The sequence below is a fragment of the Arvicanthis niloticus genome, chromosome 1, assembly GCF_011762505.2.
Source record: "Arvicanthis niloticus isolate mArvNil1 chromosome 1, mArvNil1.pat.X, whole genome shotgun sequence".
In the NCBI taxonomy this organism is placed as follows: Eukaryota; Metazoa; Chordata; class Mammalia; order Rodentia; family Muridae; genus Arvicanthis; species Arvicanthis niloticus.
The window spans coordinates 101,516,006-101,541,106 of record NC_047658.1 but is presented as its reverse complement, the minus strand read 5'-3'; the positions used below and the strand labels follow the sequence as shown (position 1 = coordinate 101,541,106).

Genomic DNA, 25,101 nt, shown 5'->3' with positions numbered 1-25,101 from the left:
TTCTTGTCTTATTTCTTTATGAGTCTCTCCTTCCAAATGGCCAAGTTTTTCTGTGTCCTAATTGCACCTTTGCACCAGCTCTCTGCAGCTCCATAAGCAAGTAGCACAAACTCAGGCATTTATAACAGAAATGTTTTCTTACACAGCTTTGGAGCAGGGGTCAGCATGGCTGTGCTCCAAGTCTTAAAAAGAATCTGTTATTTTAGCTTTCTAGCTTTTGGTAGTTCTGGATGCTCCATAGACCTTCCTCATCCTCTCTGGGCTTTGACAGCAAAACTCTACTTTCTCTCTGGTCACCAGTGCACAGCTTGTCCCTCATACTAGGACACAGTGCGACTGGCTGAAATACCCACCTACTCCAGGATAACTTCACACTAACTCACAATAATGATCCTATGCCAAACCAGGTCATCTTCTGGGACACTCAGTTAGGACCTTAACCCTTTTGAAGGGATTGAGGGTCATAGTTTAATCTGTAATATACACTGCCTTCCATCACATAATATTTATGAAATGATACAGTCATTGAACCCAGGCATTAAGTAGCTATGTTTTCCCTCAAGTTGAAATGCAAATATATGCAAATGATTAAAAATGGCCTTTAAGGTTCAATCTTTTTCCTTTTGTAGACTTTTTCTAGAAATGTCAATTCAGACTACAGTAGTAAGTAGTTCTAGAATGAGAAAAAAAATCATGTAATTTAGATGGAAACCTGATGATTCTACTTAACAGCTTTCTAGTATTCTTGGGGCTTTGTGGGTTGTTTTCTTTTCTTTTCTTTTCTTTTCTTTTCTTTTTTTTAAACAGAAGAAAACTTAGATGGCTCTGTCATGGGGGACCTCCCAGGCTTCTTTATTCAGGGGTGTATTCCATGTGCAGGTGTTTAACAGGTGACAAACAGAGTCAATGTGTGCTTAGCTCCTGTCAATTCTCTCACAGTAGAGAATGCAGGGGCTGTCCACCTCTGCTTACACAGAGGCATGCAGAGCTAACCTGGCTAGGAACAAGTCAGACAGCCAGGGCTTCAAACTTAGCCAAGAGGTACCTCAGATTCAGCTTCTAGACCTTTCTTACTGTTTCAAGGCCCAACCTCCCCAGGTCCCAGCTATAACACTGGGACCTATCACACTGAACCTACAGTTCACCATGCCATGAGATGAGCCCACCAAGAGGATTTCCCTGCTCCCATTCTAGTCAACCACAAGATCCTACACCCCGGTGACCTTGAGATGCCACTTACACTGACCTCATTCTTCCAGACTCCAAGTAAGCACTGGCAATGTCCTGGCTTGCAGGAGTCCTCCACAGCCCTTGCATGCTCACCAGAGCAAGGGTTGGGTAGAGTTCATTAAATAAGAGTGTTTGCTATACAGTCATGAGGGCCTGAGTTTGGAACAGTAGCACCTATCTATGTAAAAAGCCAGGCATGGCCATATGCACCCATAATCCCAGTGCTATGTGTGACAAAGACTGGGCTTGCTGCCAGCCTAGTCCCAGTTGCAGTGAGAGACCCTGTCTCAAGGAATAAATCAGAGAGTGCTAGAGCAAGACACCTGACATTCTCCTCTAGTATCTATGTGCATACAACTGTATACTTGGGTGCATATATACTACGCATACATACTCACACACATACAAAAAATTAAAATATTATATAAAATCACCAGGTCCATTCATCCCAGTCATAGGCTCTCTGTGGATGCCCCAAACGGCATGGTACTACGACCATGCTCAGGCATGGTTAGCCAGCTATCCATGGCCACCCATCATTCCTTGGTTTCTCCTTTTCTTTTCACAGGCAGAGAATCCTCACTTCACTCAGCATCTCACAGACAGAAAAACTTCACCTCACAGTCAGCAGTCACATGGCCTGGACAATCTGGGTATTTCCTAACTTCCCTTCCTCTCCAGAAAAGAGTTCAGGGCCCTCAAGATAGATCAGCAGGTAGAGTCACAAGTTTCCAAGCCTGGGTACCAGAGTTTGACCCCCAGAACTCACACAATAGAAAGAACACTAAATGAAAGTTGCCCTTTGACCTCCACATATATAATGTGACAAGCACCTATACCTTCACACACACATAAAATAATAAAGTGCAATAATAATTTTTCAAGAAGTACAGCAGACATTCTCAACCTCTCACATATTGGAGGAAAACCCTCTGACGCCGTGGCTTCAACTAGGTGCCCGGTACACTCCGGCCTGATGGCCCCTGTGCAGGGGCACCCACTCCCCTACATATACACACACAGCAGTCCCCACTCATCAACAGGCATGTGTGCTGTGACCCAGTGGATTCCAGAAGGAAGAGAGTACCAAGCTGAGTACTCTCCATGTTGAGTTTTTCTCCTGCATACACACACACACACACACACACATGATCAAATTTTACAATCAAGGTTCAATTACAAAACCAGCCCAGGAAGAGAGCAGTAACAGTAACTAATAACAGAACAATTGCAGCAATAGACAATACTCAATTATTTAAAACATGAATCATTCATCTCTGGAATTTTCCACTTGCCATTTTCAGACTTCAGCTGATCAAAGGTAAACAAATATCAGGTAAGAGAGGAGACAGCAATTCTGCAAATTTGAGTGTTAGAAATGTACCCAAAATGCCCTGGGTGGAAGGAAACAGCAAGGAGAAGTAGGCCTGGGACCTGCCATAGAGCCCACCTGATTCTAACTTCTAATGTGTGTGTGTGTGTGTCTGTCTGTCTGTGTGTCTGTGTGTGTGTGTGGTGTGTGTGTGTGTCTCTGTGTGTCTGTGTGTGTGTGTCTGTGGTGTGTGTGTATGTGTGTGTCTGTGTCTGTGTGTGTGTGTGTCTGTGTCTGTGGTGTGTGTGTGTCTCTGTGTGTGTGTGTGTCTGTGTGCCTGTGTCTGTGGTGTGTGTGTGTGTGTGTGTGTGTGTATGTGTAAACGACAGCATTTTGGAACAAGCCTGTGGCAAATTAGTCCTATTGGCTCACATGCAGGCTGTGTGAAATCAGAATGTTAATAAAAACAGGAAACAAGTCTCAACTCTGCTATTCCACAGTAGTGGGAGAAGTGGACAGGCATGCATGGCCCTGACCAGCTTTTATGTAGGTGCTTCGGATCTGAACTCACATCCTCTTGTAAGTTACAACAAGCACTCTTGTCTACTGAGCTGTCTCCCTAGTCTCCCAGTAAAAATGTTATGAACTGGTAAAAACATAAAATAAAATGTAGACAGATCTAAAAGCAAATCACAAAGCCGCTAGCCATATTCGCAGGCAAGCGGCCTACTTTGCAAATGACACTGCAGTGCTCAACCACACAAGTCCTGGTGCTGTGCCCTGTAAGCCACGATCACTCAACCTCTGTCCTTAAGAAACACATTCACACAATCCTTCATTTCCAGGGACTGTGATTTCTCATTCTGAAGGCTCATTCCATGCTAATCCCACCTTGACATTCCTGCCTATAAATCACAGAAATCAAAGGGAGATGCCATGCAGACAAATGTCCAAGAGCCCTTGACCACATCTGGTCCCCACAGGCAAATGCCAGTCAGACAAAAACTTTATATGGAGACTTTGTGTTTAGCTAATCTAGAACAGGGCTGAAGAGGTGGAAACCCTGAAGAACTGGGTCTCTGTTCCCTAACTTTTCAAAACCTTTCACCCAATTTGCACTACTCCAGCCCAGATTTGAGCACTGCAAGGGTCTCTTGCCTTGCCTAAACGAAGGCTCTAAACAAATGGCTCTAAACAAAGGTTTCCAGAGACAGCCCAGCTTAGCTCTCCCTCCCACCCCTCCATGTCCATAGCCAGATGGATGAGCAGGCTACCTGCTGGCTGAAAGGGCCAGAGATCCTCCTGGTTTTCCACCTACTTCTTATACATGGCATAGTGTAGTGGCCTGTTCTAGCTGCAATATCAGTCAGTAACACAAATGCATCATAGTTCTGGTAGCTGGAAGTCCAGGAAAGAATCAGCATGTTTGATATGTGGCAAAGGCCTATGTCTGGTTCATAGATATCCTCTCTATGCTAAGTCTTCACATGGAAGAAGAAAGGCAACTCTTAGGGAGGCCTCCAATAGAGACACTGTCTTAGTTAGGGTTTTATTGCTGAGAAAGCATGAGGCAACTCTTAGAAAGACAACATTTAATTGGGGCTGGCTTATAGGTTCAGAGGTTGAGTCTATTATCATCAAGGTAGAAGCATGGCATTATCCAGGTAGGCATGGTGCAGGAAAAGCTATGCAAGTTCTACATCTTCATCTGAAGGCTGCTAGGAGAAGACTGGCTTCCAGACAGCTAGAATGAGGGTCTTAAAGCCCACGCCCACATCGACACACCTACTCCAACAAGGCCACACCTACTCCAACAAGGCTATACCTCCTAGTGCCATTCACTGGGCCAAGCATACTCAAGCCACCAAAGGCACTATGGTTATCAGTGGACAAAATCTAGAATCATCTGAGAGGCCTCTGGGCTTGCCTGTGGGGTTATCTTGATTTCCTTTACTGGTACAGAAAGACCTGCCCACAGTGGGTGGCAGCATTCCCTGGGCTGAGTATATTAAAAGGAGATAGGAAGCTGAGCAGCAGCAGTGCTCATCTCTCTCTGCTTCCTTATTGTAGACATGATGCAACCAGCTGCTTCAAGCAATCGCTACCTTGACTTCTCCACCATGACAGACGGGACCCTTGAATAACCTAAATAACCCTTTCTCCCATAAGCTGCTTTTGTCAGAGTATTTTATCACAGCAATAAAAAAAGAAAACTATGACAGGCCCTGCTCCCTCAACACCTCACAGGCAAACAGGTTTTGGGCCATAGAGACAATATATTCAGAATGCTGACTACAGCTAAATGGAGACTACTGAGATTTGGGGTTTAATGCCATTACACTTTCTATATTGTTTATATTCTTTACATAACTAGCACAAAATAATACTAGAGAAATAATGGGAATTGTTCTAAAATTAAAAGATTCTGAGTAATGTGACCATCACACAAGCATGGGGGTCTGAGTTGAGATTCCCAGCATCAATATTTAAAAAAAAAAAAAAAAAAAACAGATGTGGTGTTAAACATCTGTAACCACAGCACTGGGGAACAGAGACAGAGGCAGACCTGAAGCTCCTGCTGGCTAGCCAGCCTTGTAAATCAGTGTGAGCTCTAGGTTCAGTAAAAGACTCAGTCTTGAAAAATATAATGGAGAGTGATCAAGGAAGACACTGGTACCAGCCTCTACTTGCACCCATGTGTGCATACATGCTCACACATACGCACAAACACAAAGACCCTAAGACTGTAAGCAGGTGTGAGCAATGTGAGGCCCACAGGCTAAATAGGGCCCAGAAGCTATGACTAGTCTTCATTTTCTCACTGCTGAAATTAAAATGTCTAGGTATACAACAGTTAGTAACCAGAAGTTCACAATATTGTGAGCCTCCCTCACCTCCATCTACTTCTAAAATATTTTCATCCCTGTAAGAGGAAAAAGGACTGTGAAGTAATCACTTCCCATCCTCTATCCCCAGGCAACCACTAATCTGTTTGTCTATGGATTCTCCTGTTGTAGATAACACATATCAGCAGAGTCCTGCAATATATAGGTCCTTCTGTGACTAGCTACGGTCTCTTAGCATTAACGTTTGCCAAGTTCATCCACACTGTACTCACTCCTTTTCATGACTCAGCAATATTTCATTGTGTTATCTACTCATCGAAAGTGGACACTTATTCATGTTCACTTCTGAGTACTGGGAGCAGTACCACTGTCAACATTTGCATGTGTCTTTTAAGCTGTCATTATTTCTATAGGAAACATACCCACGGGGTGGGGATTAGTTCCTACAGTATAAGAATACAGAAATATGTGTTTTTGTTTTGTTTTGGTTTTTTTTGTTTTTTTTTTTTTTGTTTTTTTTTTTTTTTTAACTGAAAAACTGTTTTCATAGGTATAACATTTCCCGGCAGTATCATCTGTCAGTGACTGTGTTAGTGCCTCCAAGCACCCTGGATCGTGTCTCTTGGTATGCAAAGTCAAGCAAACTTATCAAGTGAACTAGACAAGAGGACCGGACCATCTCAGTTTGAACAGAGGCTGCTAACTGTCCCTTGTCACTGTTTAATGTTTGGCATCGATTCTCTCCTTTGACACCTGTCTTTTCATCGCATTTGGGGCAGGAAAGGCCAGAGGCAGAACCTTGCCTGACAGATCATCTGAGACCAGACACATGCTTGAGCCACACTGTGGAGCTGGAGCCAGGACTCAACATTCATTCACCTTCCTTCTAGTTATCACTGGGTGGAGAAGTCTTTTATCTTCAAAAGAGACTTGCCTTGGATCAAGCAACAGTGGGAGAAATTCTAAGCCCATAAAAATCCCAAAAAATGCAAGTGATGGCCCCAATTTACAAAGAGAATATCTGAGCTATAAAAATATGGCTCACCCCACCCACCCTATGTGACCACTCATTCAAACAGCAGGGACACAGAGGAGGGAAGGGAACTTGAGGTCACTGCTCCAGACATCTACTAGGCCATCCTGTGAGTCCCAACACTCGCCTGGAAGCAGCAACATAAGTCATGTAATACACACACACACTAAACATCACATGCTGGGAACAGAGGAAAGAGCTACGCACCCCTGGATGTGGAACAGGGAACACAGGGATTGGAGAAGAAGTGCATGTGGTACTGCAGAAGCCTGGAAAACCAAGCCAGGAGGAAACAAAGAGCATGTCGAGACAGCTAAAGAAGCCTGTGGAAATGCACTGTGGCTTATCACGCCACAGAGCCAGGGGTCTAAGAGAACACTGAGCCTGTGGGTAAAAACACCAGAAGTCATTTGAGGCTCACAGGCCCAAGATTTCTCCCTCACATGAGAGGTAGTCCCTGAACCTGCTCTGCCCCCAGGTCCTCCATCCCTGTACCCTCACCAGGCTAGTCTTCAAGGCAGTACCCCACCAAGAACTCCCCAAGGGTTTGCAGTGGCCCAGAATGAGCGCTAAACAACCCAACATACGCTCTCACTCTTGAGAAATGGGCAGGCCAAACACACAAGACAGAAAGAACTTGAAATAAATCGTACTAAGTTAATAGAAGTGAGGTAATTTGAAAGAAAAGTAATCACATTTTCCTCCTGCTAAATCATTATTTGCCCCTGGTAAAGTCAATTATGTTAAAGAAAATAAGTTATTATTTTGGAAAAAAAAAAAAAAAAGAGGCTTAGAAAGTGCTTTTATTTCTACAAATAAAACTCTTGAGCGTTCCCTGGCATGGTGATACACACCTTTAATCCCAGCACTCAGGAGGTAGAAGCAAACAGATCTCAGTGAGCTCAAGGCCAGCCTGGTCTACACAGTGGGTTCCAGGACAGCCAAAGCTGCACAATGAGATCCTGTCTCAAAAAAACAAACTCTGAGCATGATTGTCTGAGACAGGTCTCCAGTGATTGGCTTGAGTACACTTGCAGAAAATGCAGGCCTGGCTGGTTAGTCCCCAGCTCATCATCAGAGATCTATGTAACTGCCAGAAAACTCGGACAGGGGGGATAGCTCAGGCAACATTGCCAAGACCTGAGTTTGTTCTCCAACACCCACATGATAGAAGAAATGAATCAATTACCACAAGTTGTCCTCTGACCCCCACATAACACACAGTGGTACACATACACATGAATGCATAAAAATAAATGTAATTTAAAGAAAAAATGTAGGGGCTGGAGAGATGGCTCAGCAATTAAGAGCACATACTGCTCTTGCAGAAAACCTGAGTTCAGTTCCCAGGATCCACATCAGGCAGCTCACAACTGCCTGTGACTTCACTCCAGAGGAATCCCATGCCCTTGACCTTCCAGGGGCCCCTCAACACATATACCACCCCGACACACACACACACACACACACACACACACACACACACACACACACAAAATTAAAAATAATAAAACTAAATCTTTTTAAATAAGGAGCTTCTATTTGTAGCAAAGGATTAACAGAGACCCACTGACTAGCCACAGTGCAGAGAAGAAACTGCAAAATATTAAGCCCTAAAGGGAACATACTACAGAGAGAGAGAGAGAGAGAGAGAGAGAGAGAGAGAGAGAGAGAGAGAGAGATCCTCTACCAATGCTTTGGGATCATTGAGTGGGACAGAACAGGAATGGTGAAAGAGTCAGAGGCTGTGGATGAAACTTCATCTTGTGGACACAGCAGGGCAGCTGCACATATGAACTCACAGGGCTTGTGGCAGCATACACAAGACAGGAACATATCTGTGGAGCATTTTCTCAAAAGCTCATTTGATGAAGGGAGGGCCCAGCCCAGTGTGGACAGTGCCAACCCTAAACAACTGTGCCTGACCTATAAAGCAAGGTAGATGAGCAAGCCAATAAACTGCACTTCTTCACCATCTCTGCTTCAGTCTCTGCCTTGAATTCCAGCCCTGACTTTCCTCAGTGATGAACTTTGACTGAAGTGTAAAATGAAATAATCTTTTCCCTCCTCAAGTTGTTTTGGTCTTGGTGTTGATTGCAGTGACAGAAGAAATAACTAGAACATAGTGCAAGGTCGGTGGCACAGAGAAGACACTTTCCTGGCAGGGAGAGCAGCAGGAGCAGCAGGAGCAGCAGGAGCAGGAGCAGGAAGAGCACAAGGAGCAGCAGGAGTAGCAGGAGTAGCAGGAGTAGCAGGAGCAGCAGGAGTAGCAGCAAACTGTTGAAGTAACTGTTTTAAAAAGCAGCCACTGGTCAAGCCGACTATCTAGGCTGTGGTGGCTCTGGCTAGATCAGATGCCATGTTCAGTGGCCAGAGGCCACGTGGGCGCCACAGCTAGAAACGGCCCGCCAGAAACACCAGACCTGCCATCCACGAGATACCAGCATGGGAGATGACTCTGCCAATCTTCCACGCGGTCTCTGCAAGGCTGGGCATTGCCCAGACCATTCCGCCATCCACTCGGGCCTGGTAGAAAAATAAAACTCTAATGCTTAAAGATTAACCAAAGGCTTATATATTTGGTAATGATCAATAACAAGATGCCCTTACAATCAGAGGTGTAACCCAATACCCAACCTAGATATACCAACTACCTTTGACTGCTACAGACAAGCAAACATCAGCCTCCATGTCTGCCTCTCTCGTTCCTCTCCTAGCTACTCCCACCTTAGCTCCTCCTACGGCAAACAAGTCAAAACTTAGCCATCTTCCACCAGGAAACACTTAGCAATGTCTGAGACATTTGGGAGAGTTTCCCACCCAGAGTCAGAAAGTGATACTGGATTCCTGGGTAAATACTAAGAGCATCCTACAAGGTGCAGGATAGATCTTGTTACAAAGACTGACCCAGCCCAGGAAGTGAGAAGTGCCCAGGCTGAGAACCCTGCTTGGCGTGTGAGTTAGCTCCTGTGATCCCAGAATGTTTCCCTGAGGTAGAAAGTTCATCATCCACACTCAGCACAAGGCTATACAACCTGAGAAACAGGGAGGCTGAGGAAACACCCTTAAAGAGTGGGGCACAGGCTGCCACACAGCCAGGCTGCCGGGTCTGCCAGCAAAAGTTTCCTCTTTGTTCCATCTTGCAGGCAACATAAGCTCCCTGTATGGACAGTGCAGGAGGAGCTGGGTCTCTCCTCAGACAGAGGCAGCTGGCTCCTGCCTGAGCTGTTAAGACTATGCCCCAGCCACAGAGGCCCATCCCCAACACTCTACCTGTGGGGATTCTGGTAAAGAAAATGAAGCTGTGAGAGCCCAGGGAGACATACCTGCTGGCTCCCATCCTGTCTTCAGTCCCCTCCTCATTCCATCCTCCCCTCAGGGTCTGGGGATTCAGAATCATTCGCAATGGGTCCTCAACCTTCCCTCACATCTATCCCCACAGCCTGCTTCAGAGCAATAGAAACAGTAAAGGGGCAGACACGACAAGGCCTACAAAGCTGGGCGCTGAGCAGAATCAGACACAAATGTGCCAAACAAAGGTCAACAGGACATGAGACCACCATGAAAACAGGTAACACCCATAGTTCACCCAGAAATCCCCATAGCTCTAGAACCCGATAAAAATTCATTCAGTGGCAGAACCCCAACCTGAGTAGAGAACAGACATGTCCATACCCCATTGCCACTGTATCTACATACTCAACAAGATTCCTGGGTGTCACCCAGAACTGTACAGGGTGGGATCTGGAACATACATGAGCCACCTAGTTGTACCTGTATGTCCACATCACAACATCCCAATTTATGATACTACATTGGCTTTCATGGGTTCAGACAGGGAACTGTGCTAGAATGTGGGACCCAGAAGGACAACTCTGGACCACCAGTACCAAACAAAGCTGAGACACAAACAGAAATTACGGAAGGAGGTAGGGAGATGGAGGAAGGGAGGGAAGGAAGAAAGGAGGGAGGGAGGAAGGGAAGGAGGGAAGAAGGAAAGAAAAAACAGAAGGGAGAGAGGGGGAGGAGGAGAAGAGAGAGGAGAAAAGGTCAGAGAGAAAGGAAGCAGTGAAGGGAGAAGAAACTGAACAGGAAGGAAGAAAAGGAAAAGGAGAGGAAGACAGGGAAGAGGAAGAGTGGAAATGGAACAGAAAAGCATAGTGAAGAGAGGGAAAGGGGGACGGGGAAAGTGTGAAGATAGAAAAAAGATGGGGATGAAGGTAAGGAGAAGGAAAGGGGGAATAAGAAAATAGGAGGGAGGGGAGGAAGAAGGTAAGGAGGAGAAGGAAGAAGAGAAAAGTAAGAGGGAAGGAAGATGGAGGAATATGAGAAGGAGGGAGAGGAAAGGAGGAGGGAAAGAAGAAAGGGAAGAGGGAGAGGAAAAGGGGCAGGAGGAGGGAGGGGAAGAGGGAGGTAGCTACTGAAAAAAAACGGTTTTCTTTCCATCAGCACAGTTCTCCCCACAATTCAGTGCTCTGTGCCTCACTTCCAACATGGCCACCTAACACTATTACAGGGTTCTCCGGGAGCACCTTTTCTGATACACACTCCATCACAAACGTAAGAGTTACTTCAGAATACAGATTCCAGGAAGTAATAAGACAAACGCTAGCACTTAGTAAACCAGGCAATTCTCCCACACAGGTTTCAGTGCACTGCCCACTGAGACCAAAAGAAGTCCCCATGTGCTCTTTCCAGGGGCTCACTCGGAAGCTGCGGGTCAACACAGAAAAGATGCTTAACAGTTTGCTTCCTGGACTCAGCACCTTGGGATCATCTTGAAACCCACAGACAGCACCAAACATGGCCCCAGCTCTCAGCTGCATCTCTTCCCATCTCTGGGGAAAGCAAACAACTGTTTACCACTGAGTTTCAACAATAAAAAGGTGAAAAGTCCATACAAACTGCTCACGGTCAGTGATGCTAAAGGACCCATTCCAACCCACTTCCTGATTAATGGAAAATAAATGTCAACAGGAGTGGGTGGACAGGATTACCAAATTCTGGGCTCACACTTCTCCACCTACCTGCTGTAGGTCCAGCAGAGCTGTGAACCACCTGCGTGACACCAACATAAAGCAAACCTTAATTGTATGAAGCAAGCAGAATGCACTGTCCAGCCAGAAGCAGGCAGATAGATCCTCGTGATTCTGAGACCAGCCTAGTCTATGTACAAAGTTCCAGGATAGCCAGGGTTGCATAGTGATACTCTATATCAAAAAGGCAACATAATAGCAGAACATTTGAGAGAGCAGCTAGCAAGCAAGCAAGCAGCCAGATGCAGAAAGGAAATCATGACTGTTACATTTCCCTACAAGCTTATCTAATGTGATTCTGTTAAACAAATCACTCAGAGTGGCACGTGAATTGTGTGAGACACTCCCAAAGTAATGGCAAATCACAGCTTTAAACAGGTTGAGGGATGCTTTCCTGAGACACAGTGACACGTTCAAGATGAGCCTGTACCCTGTACTTTTATGGTCCCCAGGGAAACCAGAAAGAACTATGGCCACTCACCCCATCTCAGTAATACTTACTAAAGCTCACCCAGCTTCGCCTCTCATTCTGCAAGCTGTTAAAGCTATAAAACAATGATGAAACAAAACAAACAAACAAACAAACAAACAAAGGTGTGGGGACATACACCAGTGTTCCCAGCACTTAGGAAGTAGAGGCCCAAGGATCAGGAGTTCAAGGTCATCTTCAGCTACTTAGAGACTTTGAGGCTAGACTAGGCTGCACAGTGGGGTCTAGGCCAGCAGACTACAGACTAAAACCTTGCCTCAGAAGACAACTACTAAAAAATAAATAAATCCACAACAAAGTTCTCTGTGCCCCCAAACTGGGAGTGTTTAATGTCATCCACCACATACTAAGCACCAAGGGCACCCAGAAGGAAATGTAACTTGCTGTCCTGTCTGGGAGAAGCCACCTGCCTGCTGAAGGCAGAGGGTGCCAGTGTGTATGTACCCAGATTCCCTCTTGTGTGCAGCTGTGGTGACTTACTCAGTGGGCACAGAGCCAGCATGGCTTCAAAATTATCACAAAATTGAAGGCATTTATTTGTCTGAAGACTAGTCCCTTCCCGCCCCTTTAGCTCCCCTCCGACTCTGGTGCCAGATCACTGAGAGCCTTGTCAATTTGCCCAGGGGAGAGAAACCAGGCTCCCACTGCAGTATGTGAGGCAGTCCATGGAAGCAGGCAGTGAGCAGCCCATGGACAGTAGCAAAGGTGCAGTCCCAGCGCCAAAGGCCATCCCTGTCCTCACTGCAGAGCTGGGATTCAGGAAGCACAGTGCAGCTGGCTCCTGTCACAAAAACACACCTTCTGAGAACCCGGAAATGAATCTGAGCAGGGCGTGTGAGCGCCCAGGCCCAGTGAGGCTTAAGAAAAACAACAGCACCAAATACAGTTCATATTCAGGTCTAAAAATGCCCAAGCGAGCACATTGTTCTGGCACAAACTTTGCTGACTTCCAGGGTGACCCAAGGACATTTCATCTGCCACATCCCTCTGGGTACCTTACAGGAAAGAACAAAACAAAGCCCGAGGGCCGTGAAGACAAAGGAAACTCAGCTGACTCTTAAGGTACACTGCTGCAGGCTGGGTTGTCAACCCCTAAGTCTGAAAGCTGGAGTTACAATCTCACTTTAAAACTTATTATGCTCTGTTCTGTTGCTGTGATAAAACATGACCAAGGCAACTTATAGAAAGCAGAGTTTATTTGGGCTTGTGGTTCCAGAGACACAAGAGTCTGTCCCCAAAATGGCGGGGTGACACAGCAGCAGGCAGACAGGGCAGCTGGAAGAGCAAGCTGAGAGCTCACATCTTCAGTCACAAACAAAAGGCAGAAAGATAACAAACTGGAAGAAGGAAGAAGCCTCTGCTCTCAAAGCCCACCTCATATACTTCATCCAGCATGGCCACAAATCCAGAACTTCCCCAAGGAACACCACTATGGGGACATTCTCACTGGAACCACCACAGAGCCCCAGGATGGAAGTGGGGGTGGAAGGGGGCAGGGCGAGGCCATTCATCAGGTGGCTGGGCTAAAATGAGGTTTTCAGAGAAAGCCCCAGTTCAATAGGTTCTGGCACCATTCATTATTAAAAGGAGGAGAGGTTAGGACACACACACCAGAGTGAGATAGGATGAAGATGACAATCTACAAGCCAAGCAGACAGGTCTCAGCTTTTAAAAACAAACACACACCATAATATATCCACCTAAGACTTTCTGCTCAAGAACAATGCTGATACAAGTATCTGCACCCAGTCTCTGGCACTTTGTCATAGCAGCCCCACTAAACTAATACACACCCTGTGCACACCGGTCTTCATGACAGCCCCAAGGGCTCCCCATCGTGTTAAGATCAAATCCACAGCAGTGTTTTTGGTCCCTGTACCACCATGCTTCCAAACTGACTTACAGAGCATTAGCTCCTGTGCACCCCACATCAACTAGCATTCTCCCCACTTTTGGGAGAGGTACAAAGGAGGCTGGGAAGAGGCTCAGAAGCTCGCCCCAGTCACCTGCAGCATGTCCATCTTGAAGATGTCAAGGTCTCATTAGGAAGCTGTGTGCAGGGGGCTGCAGCTGATGGTACTTGCCGGCAGCCTGTCAGGGCTAAAAGCCGACTCTGCTGCACACCTCCTCTCTTTCAACCTGACACAAACCTACACATGCCTAGGAAAAAGGAACCTCACTGAGGAACTCCATCCATAGTGCCGGCCTGTGGGCACATCTGTGGGCTACTTTCTTGATTGCTGGTTGATGTGAGAAGGCCCAGACCTCTATGGGCAGTGCTGTCCCTAGATAGGTGGGCATGGGCTGTCTAAAAAAAGTAGCTGAGCGAGCCAGTCTCTGCTCTGCTCTGTTCCTGCCTCAGCTTCCCTGGATGATGGGCTGCAACCGGTAAACCAACTTAACCCTTTCCTCCCCACGTTGCTTTTGGTCCTGGTGACTTATCACAGCAACAGAAAGCAAACTAGTGCAGACGGTCTCCCAAGAGCTTCTTATCACACTGAAGCAATTGCAAAATTGATCATGTGGATGAGGGATCCACAGCTCAGTTAAACACTGCTGATCCTACAAGGCGGGCCACACACACTGGGCCACCGCCTCCATGCTGGCCCTTCAGACTGAACAACTACCTTTCCATGAAAACATGAACAATTTTCTCCTTCCTGTTGGTAAATAAAATATTACCTTTATACAGTCTCTTTTTTGTCAACGTTTATTTTATTTTTGTTGGGGGAAGGGTACATGTATTATGGAACCCACAGAGGTCAGATGGCAACTTGCAGGAGTCAGTTCTTTCCTTCCTCCATGGGAGTCCAGGGCATCAAACTCAGATCCTTAAACAGAAAGTACCTTTAGTCACTGAGTTATCTTGAGGGCCCCACCCTGAACAACTCAGATCAGTGGCCCAGCTCCTGCTGTCCCTCCCTGGAGCACCTCCATCATTATCAGCCAGCTACATACTGGCCTCCACACATACATGATGCCCAGACATCAGAGAATGGCTACCCTGGGGAGACACAAACTCCTGGGTAAAGGAGACGCTGATGCTCCAGCGTCAGCCTGGGTAAAGAGGACAGAGACAACAGCAAAGGCAGGAAGGACAGAAAGGAAGTGGCACGTGGCTGGTAAAGGTGGCCTGTGCAGCCAGTGTGGCAAAGGCTGCCAGTTCCTTTTAAAAGCCAAATAGCCAGGACTGCAGAGGAGGCTCGAAGGAAAAGTGCTTGCATCACAAGCATGGGGACCTGAATGTGGGCTGTGGTACCCACACGAAGGCCAGGCACAGGAGTGTGCACCCAGAAATACAGCAATGACGGGGGCGGGAACAGAGGGATCTCTGTAGCTCGTTAGCCAGCCTGCCTAGCCAAGTTCCAGTTCTAGTAAGAGACCCTGCCTCAAAACTTAAGGCAGAAAGTGATGGAGAAAGGTACCTGACATCCACCATTGACTTCTGGTGCTCTCTCTCTGTCTGTCTCTCCCTGTCTCTGTCTCTCTGTGTGTCTCTGTCTCTGTCTCTCTTTCTCAAAATGGGAAGAAAACAAATAGGCACATTGTCCATCAACCATAGGACTCAGCAAATGCATTCCTGGGCATCTCTCTTCCTACCCCAACACACACACACACACACACACAGAGAGAGAGAGAGAGAGAGAGAGAGAGAGAGAGAGAGGCTTAACTTTATATATCTTTGACAGATGAACAGTCAAACCTTCTGTGGCAGAGCCATAAAGAACACTCCATAGGAGCGAAATGGGCAGATTCAACAACCTGGTGGACGAAGACTGAGAAGCCACTGAGTACAAGAGGCCAGTGGAGGCTGCCTAGTGTAGGAATCCATTGGAAATGCAGAAGTCTAGCCACAGAACAGACTAACAATAGCCAGGTCTTGGGGAGTGTGCTATGGACGTAGCGGTGGCTGCTAAAGGACAACACAAGGGGCCTGGGGACACTGAAGCTTGACTGCATCACCAGCCCCTGGACCAGCAACTGTACAGCCAGCCTGCTGGGAAGCAAACTGGAAAAGTGAGTGAAAGATCCCTTTGCATTATCACTTTTTTTTTTAATGACTGCATGTGGCTACATTGCTTGAAAATACCAACTTTAATGAAGGGGGGGAGAGAAAGAGAGGAAGAAGACAGAAGGGTAGGGGAGAGAGATGACAGGAGGGAGGAGGAAGGAAAGAGAGAGGACGAGAGCTGAAGTACTACTGAAAAAAAAAAAAAAAAAAGAAAGAAAGAAAGAAAAAAACTGCTGGGTTTCCCTATGGCACCCAGGACTCAGCCCTACTCTGCTCCCAGCCTTCACTGCCTGCAGCCACAGGAGTGACCCAGAACCAGCCCGAAACTGATTCCCACGCCCTAACACAATCCTGTTCAGACAGGTAATATTCTAGAATGATGATATAACAATACATTTAAAACATTTGAGTTTCAAAGTAAAATCGGATTTGGAGAAATATAATCCGTGCCCTAATTCAGTTTTTCTGCAACTCCAGTGAATGAAAATGTGTGAGGCCCTACTTACTTAGGATCCACCCAATCTAATGCTTTACCCCAAAGCAGCCGCCTGCTCACCACTCTGGGTAATGAAAGAGACTTCCATCTCCTCCCTCCCCTGCCTTCCCAGCAGTCTTTGGATGTTCCAATTTTTGAAAGAACACACAACAAGAACACACCCCATGTTTCCTACTGACCAAACAGGATTTTAAGAAATCACTTGCCTGGGCCACAGAGTAGGCCAGCCTGGGCAATGTAGTAAGATTCTTTCTCAAAAAATAATAAAATAAAATAAATCACCTTTTGAAGAAAATCAATTTCCCAGGAACTATGGGGGTTCCATCTAAGTAGGAAGTCCCTCATTATTACACCACCCAGCCCCCCATCTCTCTCTCCCTCGCCTTTGGCATTTTGACCTTTTTCAAGATAGTCTGTCTTACTATGTACCTTTGACTGTCCAGGAACTCACAATGTAGCCCAGGCTGAGCAGAAACTCACAGAGATTGCCTGCCTCAGCCTCCCAAGTGCTGGGATTAAAGGCATGTGCTGCCACGCCCAACTTCCTCATCACAATTCTTAAAGCTGTACCTTATTAAATAATGAACAAAAGTGGAAGCTGGCAAGATAGGTCAGGAGGTAAAAGGCACTAAGAGTGATGACCAGAGCTTGATTCCCAGGGACCCACACAGTGGAAGGGAAGAACCAACTCCTGCAAGCTGTCCCATGGTATGCACATCTGCACCATGCATGGCCTCTGTGCACATGCATGCACACACAAATAAATACAGTAATCTTTTCTTAAAACTACAACAACAAGAAGAGGCAAGAATAAGGTAAGGAGTTTAGCTTCCCAATGCCCTGTTCCTCCTGGGGATCTCTACATGAAAGAAGAGGTGAGGAATGCTGGGCTCACTCTCTTCCCTGCACCCAACAGGGCTCACAGACAGGAGACTCCTGACCCAAGTCCCTGTCCACATCATAGGCTCTGGTTTTCCACTACTGCTATAACAAACCACCCCAGTTAGATCGCCTTCCGCTTACCCAAGTGCATGGCTCCACACTTCTGCAGCCAGAGGCCCAGTGGCTGTGGGTCTCAAAACAGAAACCTGGCCAGCAGGGCTCCCACCAGGAGACTGCAGGAGAAATCTGCTTTCAAGCTCATCTGGGGTGTTTGCAGAATCATACAGTTTTATGAGACCACACTGCCTGGTAGATCTTAGCTTTCGGGGGCCTCGGTCTAGTCCCTGCCAGTGAACGCCTATATGTCTCCTGGTAGCTGCTCATCAAGTCTTTCTCTGCTTTGGAACCCAGCTTCCCATTCAGCATGTCCCTCTTTCCCACTCCCTCTGCCAAGATCAGCCAGCCAAGCTACCAGAGCCCATGTGACCCCATCCCAAACTTCATAAGCCAAATCACACTGCAAAGCCTCTCTTCTGTATCAGTATATCATAATTCCTAGGGTAGAGATCAAGCTGTGCACGCCTGATTCGAGAACACAAGACCCTGTCATATTTGGGATGCTGGAAAAGATCATGTAGCCAAGCCATTGGTGTGACAGCTAAATCGAAGGTGACACCTGCGTGAATAAGCCAATCCCCTAAACACAGCCCACCAAACCAAGCCCAAGAGAGAGGAGGAAAGCCAACTGGCAGCCTTGACAAGCAGCAGCCCCACAAAATGAATCATGGGAACCCCCCATTTCCTGCCCTGGCAAGAGCCACACATCAGCCATTTACTCTCATGTCTCGATTTTCCGGAATAAATAAATAAATAACAGCAGCGTCTCATTTACAAACAAAGATTCTAAGAGTCCCCAAGCTCTTCTGAACAATGAGCTGTGATTCATGTTTCCAAAAGCGATGGCGTTTGATCATTTTCATTCTCCTTCGTGATTCATTCACGGGCCAAGTGGCTCAAGTGGAAGCAGGGTCCACCCACCAGAGCCTCAGGAGAGAAACACAGGCCTGTTGTTAAGGCTACCAAGGAGAAGGCTGAGGCTAGTATGGGGGATCTTTAGGAACTTTCCCTTATGGAAAAACAGCCTATCAGCCTGCATACAAGAACTTATATCCTCCCCAGTGAGCATCTGCCCTATGAGCCACTAGGCTCCTCCCAGTGCAAACTATCAGACACATGGAGGTGCCTCCATGCCTCCACCCTTGACTTGCTCCAACTCTGACACAGCTGGAGACACTAATCTTCAAGGTGCCTTCTGATGCCTATTACATCCAAGCTCAGCTGTCTTATTCCATCCTTGTGAAGACAGACACAGATCCACGTTCTCCTACATCAGACAGCCTTTCACACTTTTGCTAGAATGTCCTAGCCAAACCATCCCCTAGACCAACAGTTCTCAACCTGTGAGCATGGCCCCTGGTGGTGGTGGGGGGGGTCACATATCAGATATCCTGCATATCAGATGTTTACACTCCGATTCATGACAGTAGCAAAATCACAGTAGCAACAAAATGATTTTATGGTTGGGGGAGGGGCCACCACACTATGAGGAACTAGATTAAAGGGTCACAGCATTAGGAAGGTTGAGAACTTTCTGAAAAAGTTTTGAGATTAATGCACTAGCAAAAAACTTGATGTTAGAGGTCACATTCAAGACTGCCTCTGGAAAGGTGTGTGGCCTGAGATAGTCACAGCCTCTTGGACTGCTTGCTTCCTGCCTCTGGACTGAGACCCTCCTGACCCTATATAGGAATGTTTCCCTCATCTTCTCCAGGTAAAGCCACACTACAGAACTACAAAAGGCTCACTGATGGCAACATCCTGGTCTCTAGGGGAACAGGACACTACAGCAAAATGTAGTGTCACCACCACCCTACGCCACACCCCAGCACTGGATTGTTCTCTCTCTCTCTCTCTCTCTCTCTCTCTCTCTCTCTCTCTCTCTCTCTCTCTCTCTCTCTCTTGTGAACACGCTCTCACTCTCAAATGACCCACACCCCAGCACTGGATATCAGTATCTATCCCTCTCCCCCTCTCTCTTGCTCGATCTTGCTCTCGCTCTATCACTCTATCACTCTCAAATGAAGACCCCACACCCAACAAAGGAACTCACAGGGCTTCCACTACTAAATGATTTCTTGGCCTTTTGCTTAGAAAATATGACTTTTTTCTTTTCGAGATAAGATCCCCATGTAGCACAGACTGGCCTCAAACTTACTATGCTGGAGAGGATGAGCTTCAACTTCTGATCCTCCTGCCTCGACCTCCCAAGTTCCGACTTTACCGGTATGCACCACACTACCACCCTGCATGACCGTCGGACTAAGCCCCCCTTCCCTTTCCTATCTACAACCCTTCTTTCCCAAGGCTGCTGAGGTCTCCAGCCTGCCCACTTCTTTCTCTCAAATGTCAACAAAACAGTCTTCCAGAGTAAAGGGGGGGTGGGTGCCGGGTGAGGGGAGGAGACCCACTGGGTGTGAGGGCACATGTCCTTAAACCTAGCACCTAGAAGGTAGAGACAAGTAGACCTCTGTATGAAGCCAGACCAACCAGGGCTACATAGTGAAACTCTGTCTCAAAAAAATAAACAAAAAGCAAAGAAATAGAGTCCCCTTACCCAATAATCAGAAGCCACAGTGGCAGTAACACCAGAACAGGGATGAATGTGAACCCACTGTTGCCAGGGTTCGATCCAGTATGCTCCCATTATTGTGCTGCACAGGTAAAGTGCAAGCAGCAACATTCTCCACTAGCTGAGCCTCCTCTGCAGGCCCAAGGGTCTCTCCTTCCTCACTGCTTCCTGACCATCTTGCTGTCACTTTCTGCTCGCCGCTGCTCCTCTTCTAGCTGTTCTTTGAACAGTCCTGGGCAACCCCAGGAGAAAACTTGCCATTGCTCTCACACCCTAAAGTCATCCCAAGTAGGAGCCTCATCCCAAATAAGACTCTAACAACCCTTGCCCAACATGGGGCCGATCAGGAGGCACATGACGCTTGTTAGCGCCTTACACACTCCATCCACCCTCAGAAAGCCCAGCTCTGCCACGGGCCTCAGAAAGGTCTGCCAAGTGCAGGTGGAGCTCATCCCAGTGTTCGCAAAGCAGGGTACGTCCTCCAAACCTTTGTGTGGGCCTAGAGTGGAGGTAGGGGCCCTAGGCTTTCCCTGCCCTGCCTCCAAGACCACCATCCCCTACTGGTTACAGAAATAAGTAACTGGAGTTCAAAGGAAGGGCACAGCCTTGTAGACTGGAGTCTCCAGGCTGGGACGTGAACCAGGCATGCAAGACAGTGCTGAAGGCGTGCCTAGAACAGACAGCTGCTGAGAAAGTACCCCAAGGCAGCCCTTAGGGTGGAAGGCAGCAAGCTCCCCTAAATGCTTGCTTGCAAGTCAGATAGAGTCTCTGCTCAGGTGAGGCTGGGTGTCAGATGATCCTCAGGGAAAGAGAGAAGAAGTCTGGAAACAGAATAGTCAGATCTGGAATGCCAGCGAGCCCTGAGGCCTAGACAGACCTGATTTTTTTATGTGGGCTAGCTGGGGGCGGAGGTGGGTGGGTGGGAGACAAGGTCTCTGCAGGGCTCTGGGACTGTCTGGCCACTGAGGCAAGCCGGGCTCCTTGGAATGTGTCCTGAGTCAAATATAAGCTTGCAACCCGACTCCCTCCACCCCCTAGGGAAGCGACAAAGACTAAAAGAGGTCTCCGCCCTCAAGGTCCAGTTTCCAGGGCCCCGGGGACACAGGAGCGCCTGAGTGTCCCCTAACATCCCGGGCGGGAAAGGCGGCGGCAACCGACCCAGCCCGGGAGGCGCAGCCACTCCTCACGCGAGAAAAGGAGGCTTCCCAGATCCGGGCGCTGCACAATGAAAAGTGTCCACCCGGAGTCCCGGATGCCAAACAGAAGTTTCCCGAAGAAGCCAAAACGCACACAAACAATGACCCCGGGAGCCCCGCGCACGCAGGAGTACACGGGACTGCGACAGAGCGAATGCGCGGGAATGAGGAGCACGGTGGCCCCCGGAGGGACCCTGGGTTCCCCACGCGGGCTCCAGCCCCGAGCGGGCCGGGCTCCGCACCGCGCGGCAACAGGCTGGGCGCCGCGGCGGGGAAGTTGCACGCGGGGCGGGCGCGGGGCGGCGCGCTGCTCACCCACGCCGTACTTCTCCTCTCGCTTGGTGGGGACCCAGCGCGTCATGGTGGCGCTGGCCGCAGCCCACTGGAGCCACCGCTGCCGCCGCCGCTGCTCGGGCAGGAAACTCTGCGCCTAGGCCGCCATCTTCCATTCCTTCCCCGCCGCGACAGGATGGGGAGGAAAAAGTTTGCGGCGGAGGCGGTGTCATGTGGGACGGGGCGGGCGGAGCGTCGCGGGCCGGATGGGAAAGGCCGGGAGCGCTGGCGAGAGGCGGGACGGCGGCCGGCTGCAGCCCGCCCAGGCACGCTTCCCCTGAGCTCGGCCCGCCGCGTCCCTCGAGGGACCCAGGCCGCTGCTAGGAGCCCACGGACGCCCTGCACGCGGCACGCACCGTGCAACTCGCATCCTCTGCTTTAAACTGAACATCGTGCATCTCACACCTACTAATCTGCACCGTACACCCCTCACTCTGTACCCTCTACTCTGCACCACATTCAGCACTTTTTATCATGTACCCTACACTCTAAACACCGAGCATCTGGCATCCTGAACACTCTGCACCCTGCATAGTGCAGAAGCACTGTCTTTGCACACACACACACACACACACACACACACACACACACCCTAATCCTTACAGCCCTCCAGGCCTGGACCTAAAACAAATAGACACCACACGTGTACTCACTGGTGTGAAGTGCGAAACCCAGGTTCTGTCCAGGTGTAGAGCGCTGGAGCAGAGCTAGGAGTACTTTGTTTGTGCTTCATTCGTTCATTCATTCAGCAAACACAAAGTGGGCACCTATTTGCCAGGGGCTAAGGGCACTGAGCATGCCTGGAGCTGATGGGAGCGGTGACATAAAGTCAGCACTGGTTAAGAGAAGCCTAGGAAAAGATTTCACAGCCCCTGGGCGCTTCGAACAGCCCAGCTCCCTTTAGGTGTTGCGGTCCTGGAGCTGCACAAAGAGGCTCTGGGCTTGCAGCAACTTTAAGGCATTCAGTAGGAGTTGGGCCTGCTGAAGCGGGGAAAGAGAGGAAGTGGGAAGAGAAAGGAAGCCAGCCCAAGTCTAGAACAGGCAGCTCAGCCTCCTAGCAACTCTAATCTGAAGGAGGCTGGTCTCAGACTCACCCAGTGCCAGGCCACCCGCAAGTGCAATACTTCCCGGTTCTTCAAAGCCTGCACACAGACACACCCCGAGTTTTCATTAGAATCCAAGAAAAGGTTAAAACTAAGGGAAGGGGTGGTATGGGGCTTCGGGTCCACAGCGATCCGTTAGAAGGAGTAAATGAGATTGCATATTCTACTGTGTGCCTTCTCTCTCTTGCATCCTAGAAACAATGACAAATGCACTGGCCTGGGAGCCTTTAAGGTCTAGAGGAATGAAAGTGTAAAAGAATAAAGGCTACATTGTGTAAGACTGCACAAAAGGGAACAACTCATCTAGAATTGGAAAGGTGGGGGCACCCTAGCCTGAAGCAGTTATGTCAACCTGTCCAGAATGCAGCTTAAATAGCCAGGAGCTCTTGGGTGGTAAAGGTAAGACAGAACCTCCCCTGTTCAAGATAATGTGCAACTAAGATTTCTTGCAATTCGGCCACTGATTCATAGAAAGTCACAGGCTCCTTTCACTGATAAGGAACTTCAGTCTCACAGAAGGAAGCAGCCTGGGATCACCTCCCACATGGTCTCCAGCACTCACTAAAAGCAGGCAATCAGAAACCTCAAGGGTCCAGGCCTTGAGGGTGTGATCCAGTGACTCAGACTGCTCCAAGGAGAAGCAACTGAAGGTGCTAACCAGAAATGGGGTGCTCAGAGCTCAGTGTCAAGTGCCTGGCCCACTCTAGGTCAAAAGAGTTTCCCTGAGAAAACTGTTTTAAGTATGAATTTTAAGAATAAGCGGAAATGAGCAAGGTGAAGTGGGAGATTAACTGGATGTGCAAGAGGCCTGGGGTGGGTAGGAATGCTGGTGTTTAAAGGAAGGGAGAGACCAGTAAGGCTTCTTCAGGAAAGTGACTCCAGAGAAGCTCCTGGAGAGAAGGGCTTTCTAGGTCTTCCTGGGATTCTGGAAATCCATGAAAGAAAACCAGGAAGATGGATTTCAGGGATGCACATGGTATCTTCTGTGCCTCGTTTCAATTCTGTTTTTGAGGCTCCACATGAGGAAAGATGGCTTGTTGTACAGAACATCCAGGCGCCTGAGATCCAACAGTCCTTGAAGGCATGCCCTGCTGGGGCCAGCTGTGCAGTCACTCTGCTGCTGCTTCTGCCTGATCCTCCTGTTGCTAAACCTTAGCATCCTGATGGCCCCACATGTGCACCAGGACTGCTACACCAACCTCATGGGGCATCCTGAGGCTCTCAAGAGAGTGTCGCCATATAAATCAGCAGCAGACCTATAGATGGCTGCCTCCTGTCTCTCCCTCCGTGTTCATTGTTCAATAACCTTATGGTATACATTTTCACTCTGATAAAAATGGGTGGTACAGGGGGCTAGGGAAATGGGTCAGTGGGTGAAATGGCTGATATGCAAGTTTAGAACCCCAAGAAGCTCTAAAAAAAAAAAAAAAAAAAAAAAAAAAAAAACAAGCACGGCAGCATACGCCTGTAACCCCAGAGATGGGGAACCAGAGACAGGAGCTCATTGGCCAGGCAGATTAGTCCAACCCCTGAGCTCCAGGTGTAATGAGAGATCTGGCCTCAAAACTGAGTTAGCCAGCCATTGAAGTATACCTGTGAACCTCTACCTGCACATGCACACATGTGCACATATATCTATGTGTGCAGAAGCATACACCTATACAAACATATACATACAACACACGTATCACGACTTAATCGGGATTTTGATTTCTTGTAAGAATGCCATACTAAAATAGGCTTACAAATCAGAGTTTTAACTGTATGTTACATTTTTAGTTTATTATTAAAGTGGGGGTGGGGATCTGCCACAGCATGCATGGAGGTCAGAAGACAACTTGTAATCAGTTCTCTCTCCCTACCTCCCAGATATCAATCTCAGGTCAAGGGCTTGACAGCGAGCAGACTTACCTCATTTCACTACAGACTTAAACAATCATTTCTCTGGCCTGTAAGTCAGTTTTAAAACTTCAGGTGAACCATGCCCATGCATTGAAGACAATACAGCTGAGCACTTGTCTGTGTGCCCGTATTCCTTGAAGCTCAGAGATTGTTCATCACCCATGGGCAGGCATAGTCACATCTTGTGGCTCAAAATATCACTATCTCCTTGTCCTGGCTTAGTATTCGCTGGTTTCATGAGCCTTGGAATTGTGGCAGTGGCATTTTGAACTCCTGACTCATAGCCACAGATCTCCTGCCAGGCCTCACACCTCTGCCAACTGGCTGCAAAGCCCAGAGCTCCTGAAATCAGTAATGGATCTCATCCTCAGCTAATGTAACCACAGGGTAGTGAGCCAGGGCTGCAGTCCATCCAGAAACGCATAGCCCAGCAGCCCGGCTGAACCATCAGCAGGAGCACAGACTAGCAACCTCCCACTGAAACAGAGGGCTGGCAGAATCAGTCATCACCATAACAATATTAGTTTTAAATCTTGAGATT

General features: G+C 48.0%; 1 protein-coding gene across 2 annotated transcripts in view; it reads right to left on the bottom strand.

The window, feature by feature from the left end:
• Window positions 1-21,705, bottom strand: part of Dock1 (dedicator of cytokinesis 1) — a 503,223-nt gene extending 481,518 nt beyond the window's left edge. For both annotated transcript variants that reach the window (XM_034495028.2, XM_034495020.2), the window contains exon 1: window positions 21,538-21,705. In XM_034495028.2, coding sequence (XP_034350919.1) covers window positions 21,538-21,583 — 46 coding nt within the window. In that variant the 5' untranslated portion in view covers window positions 21,584-21,705. The remainder of the gene's footprint in view (window positions 1-21,537) is intronic.
• Window positions 21,706-25,101: the final 3,396 nt, after the last annotated feature.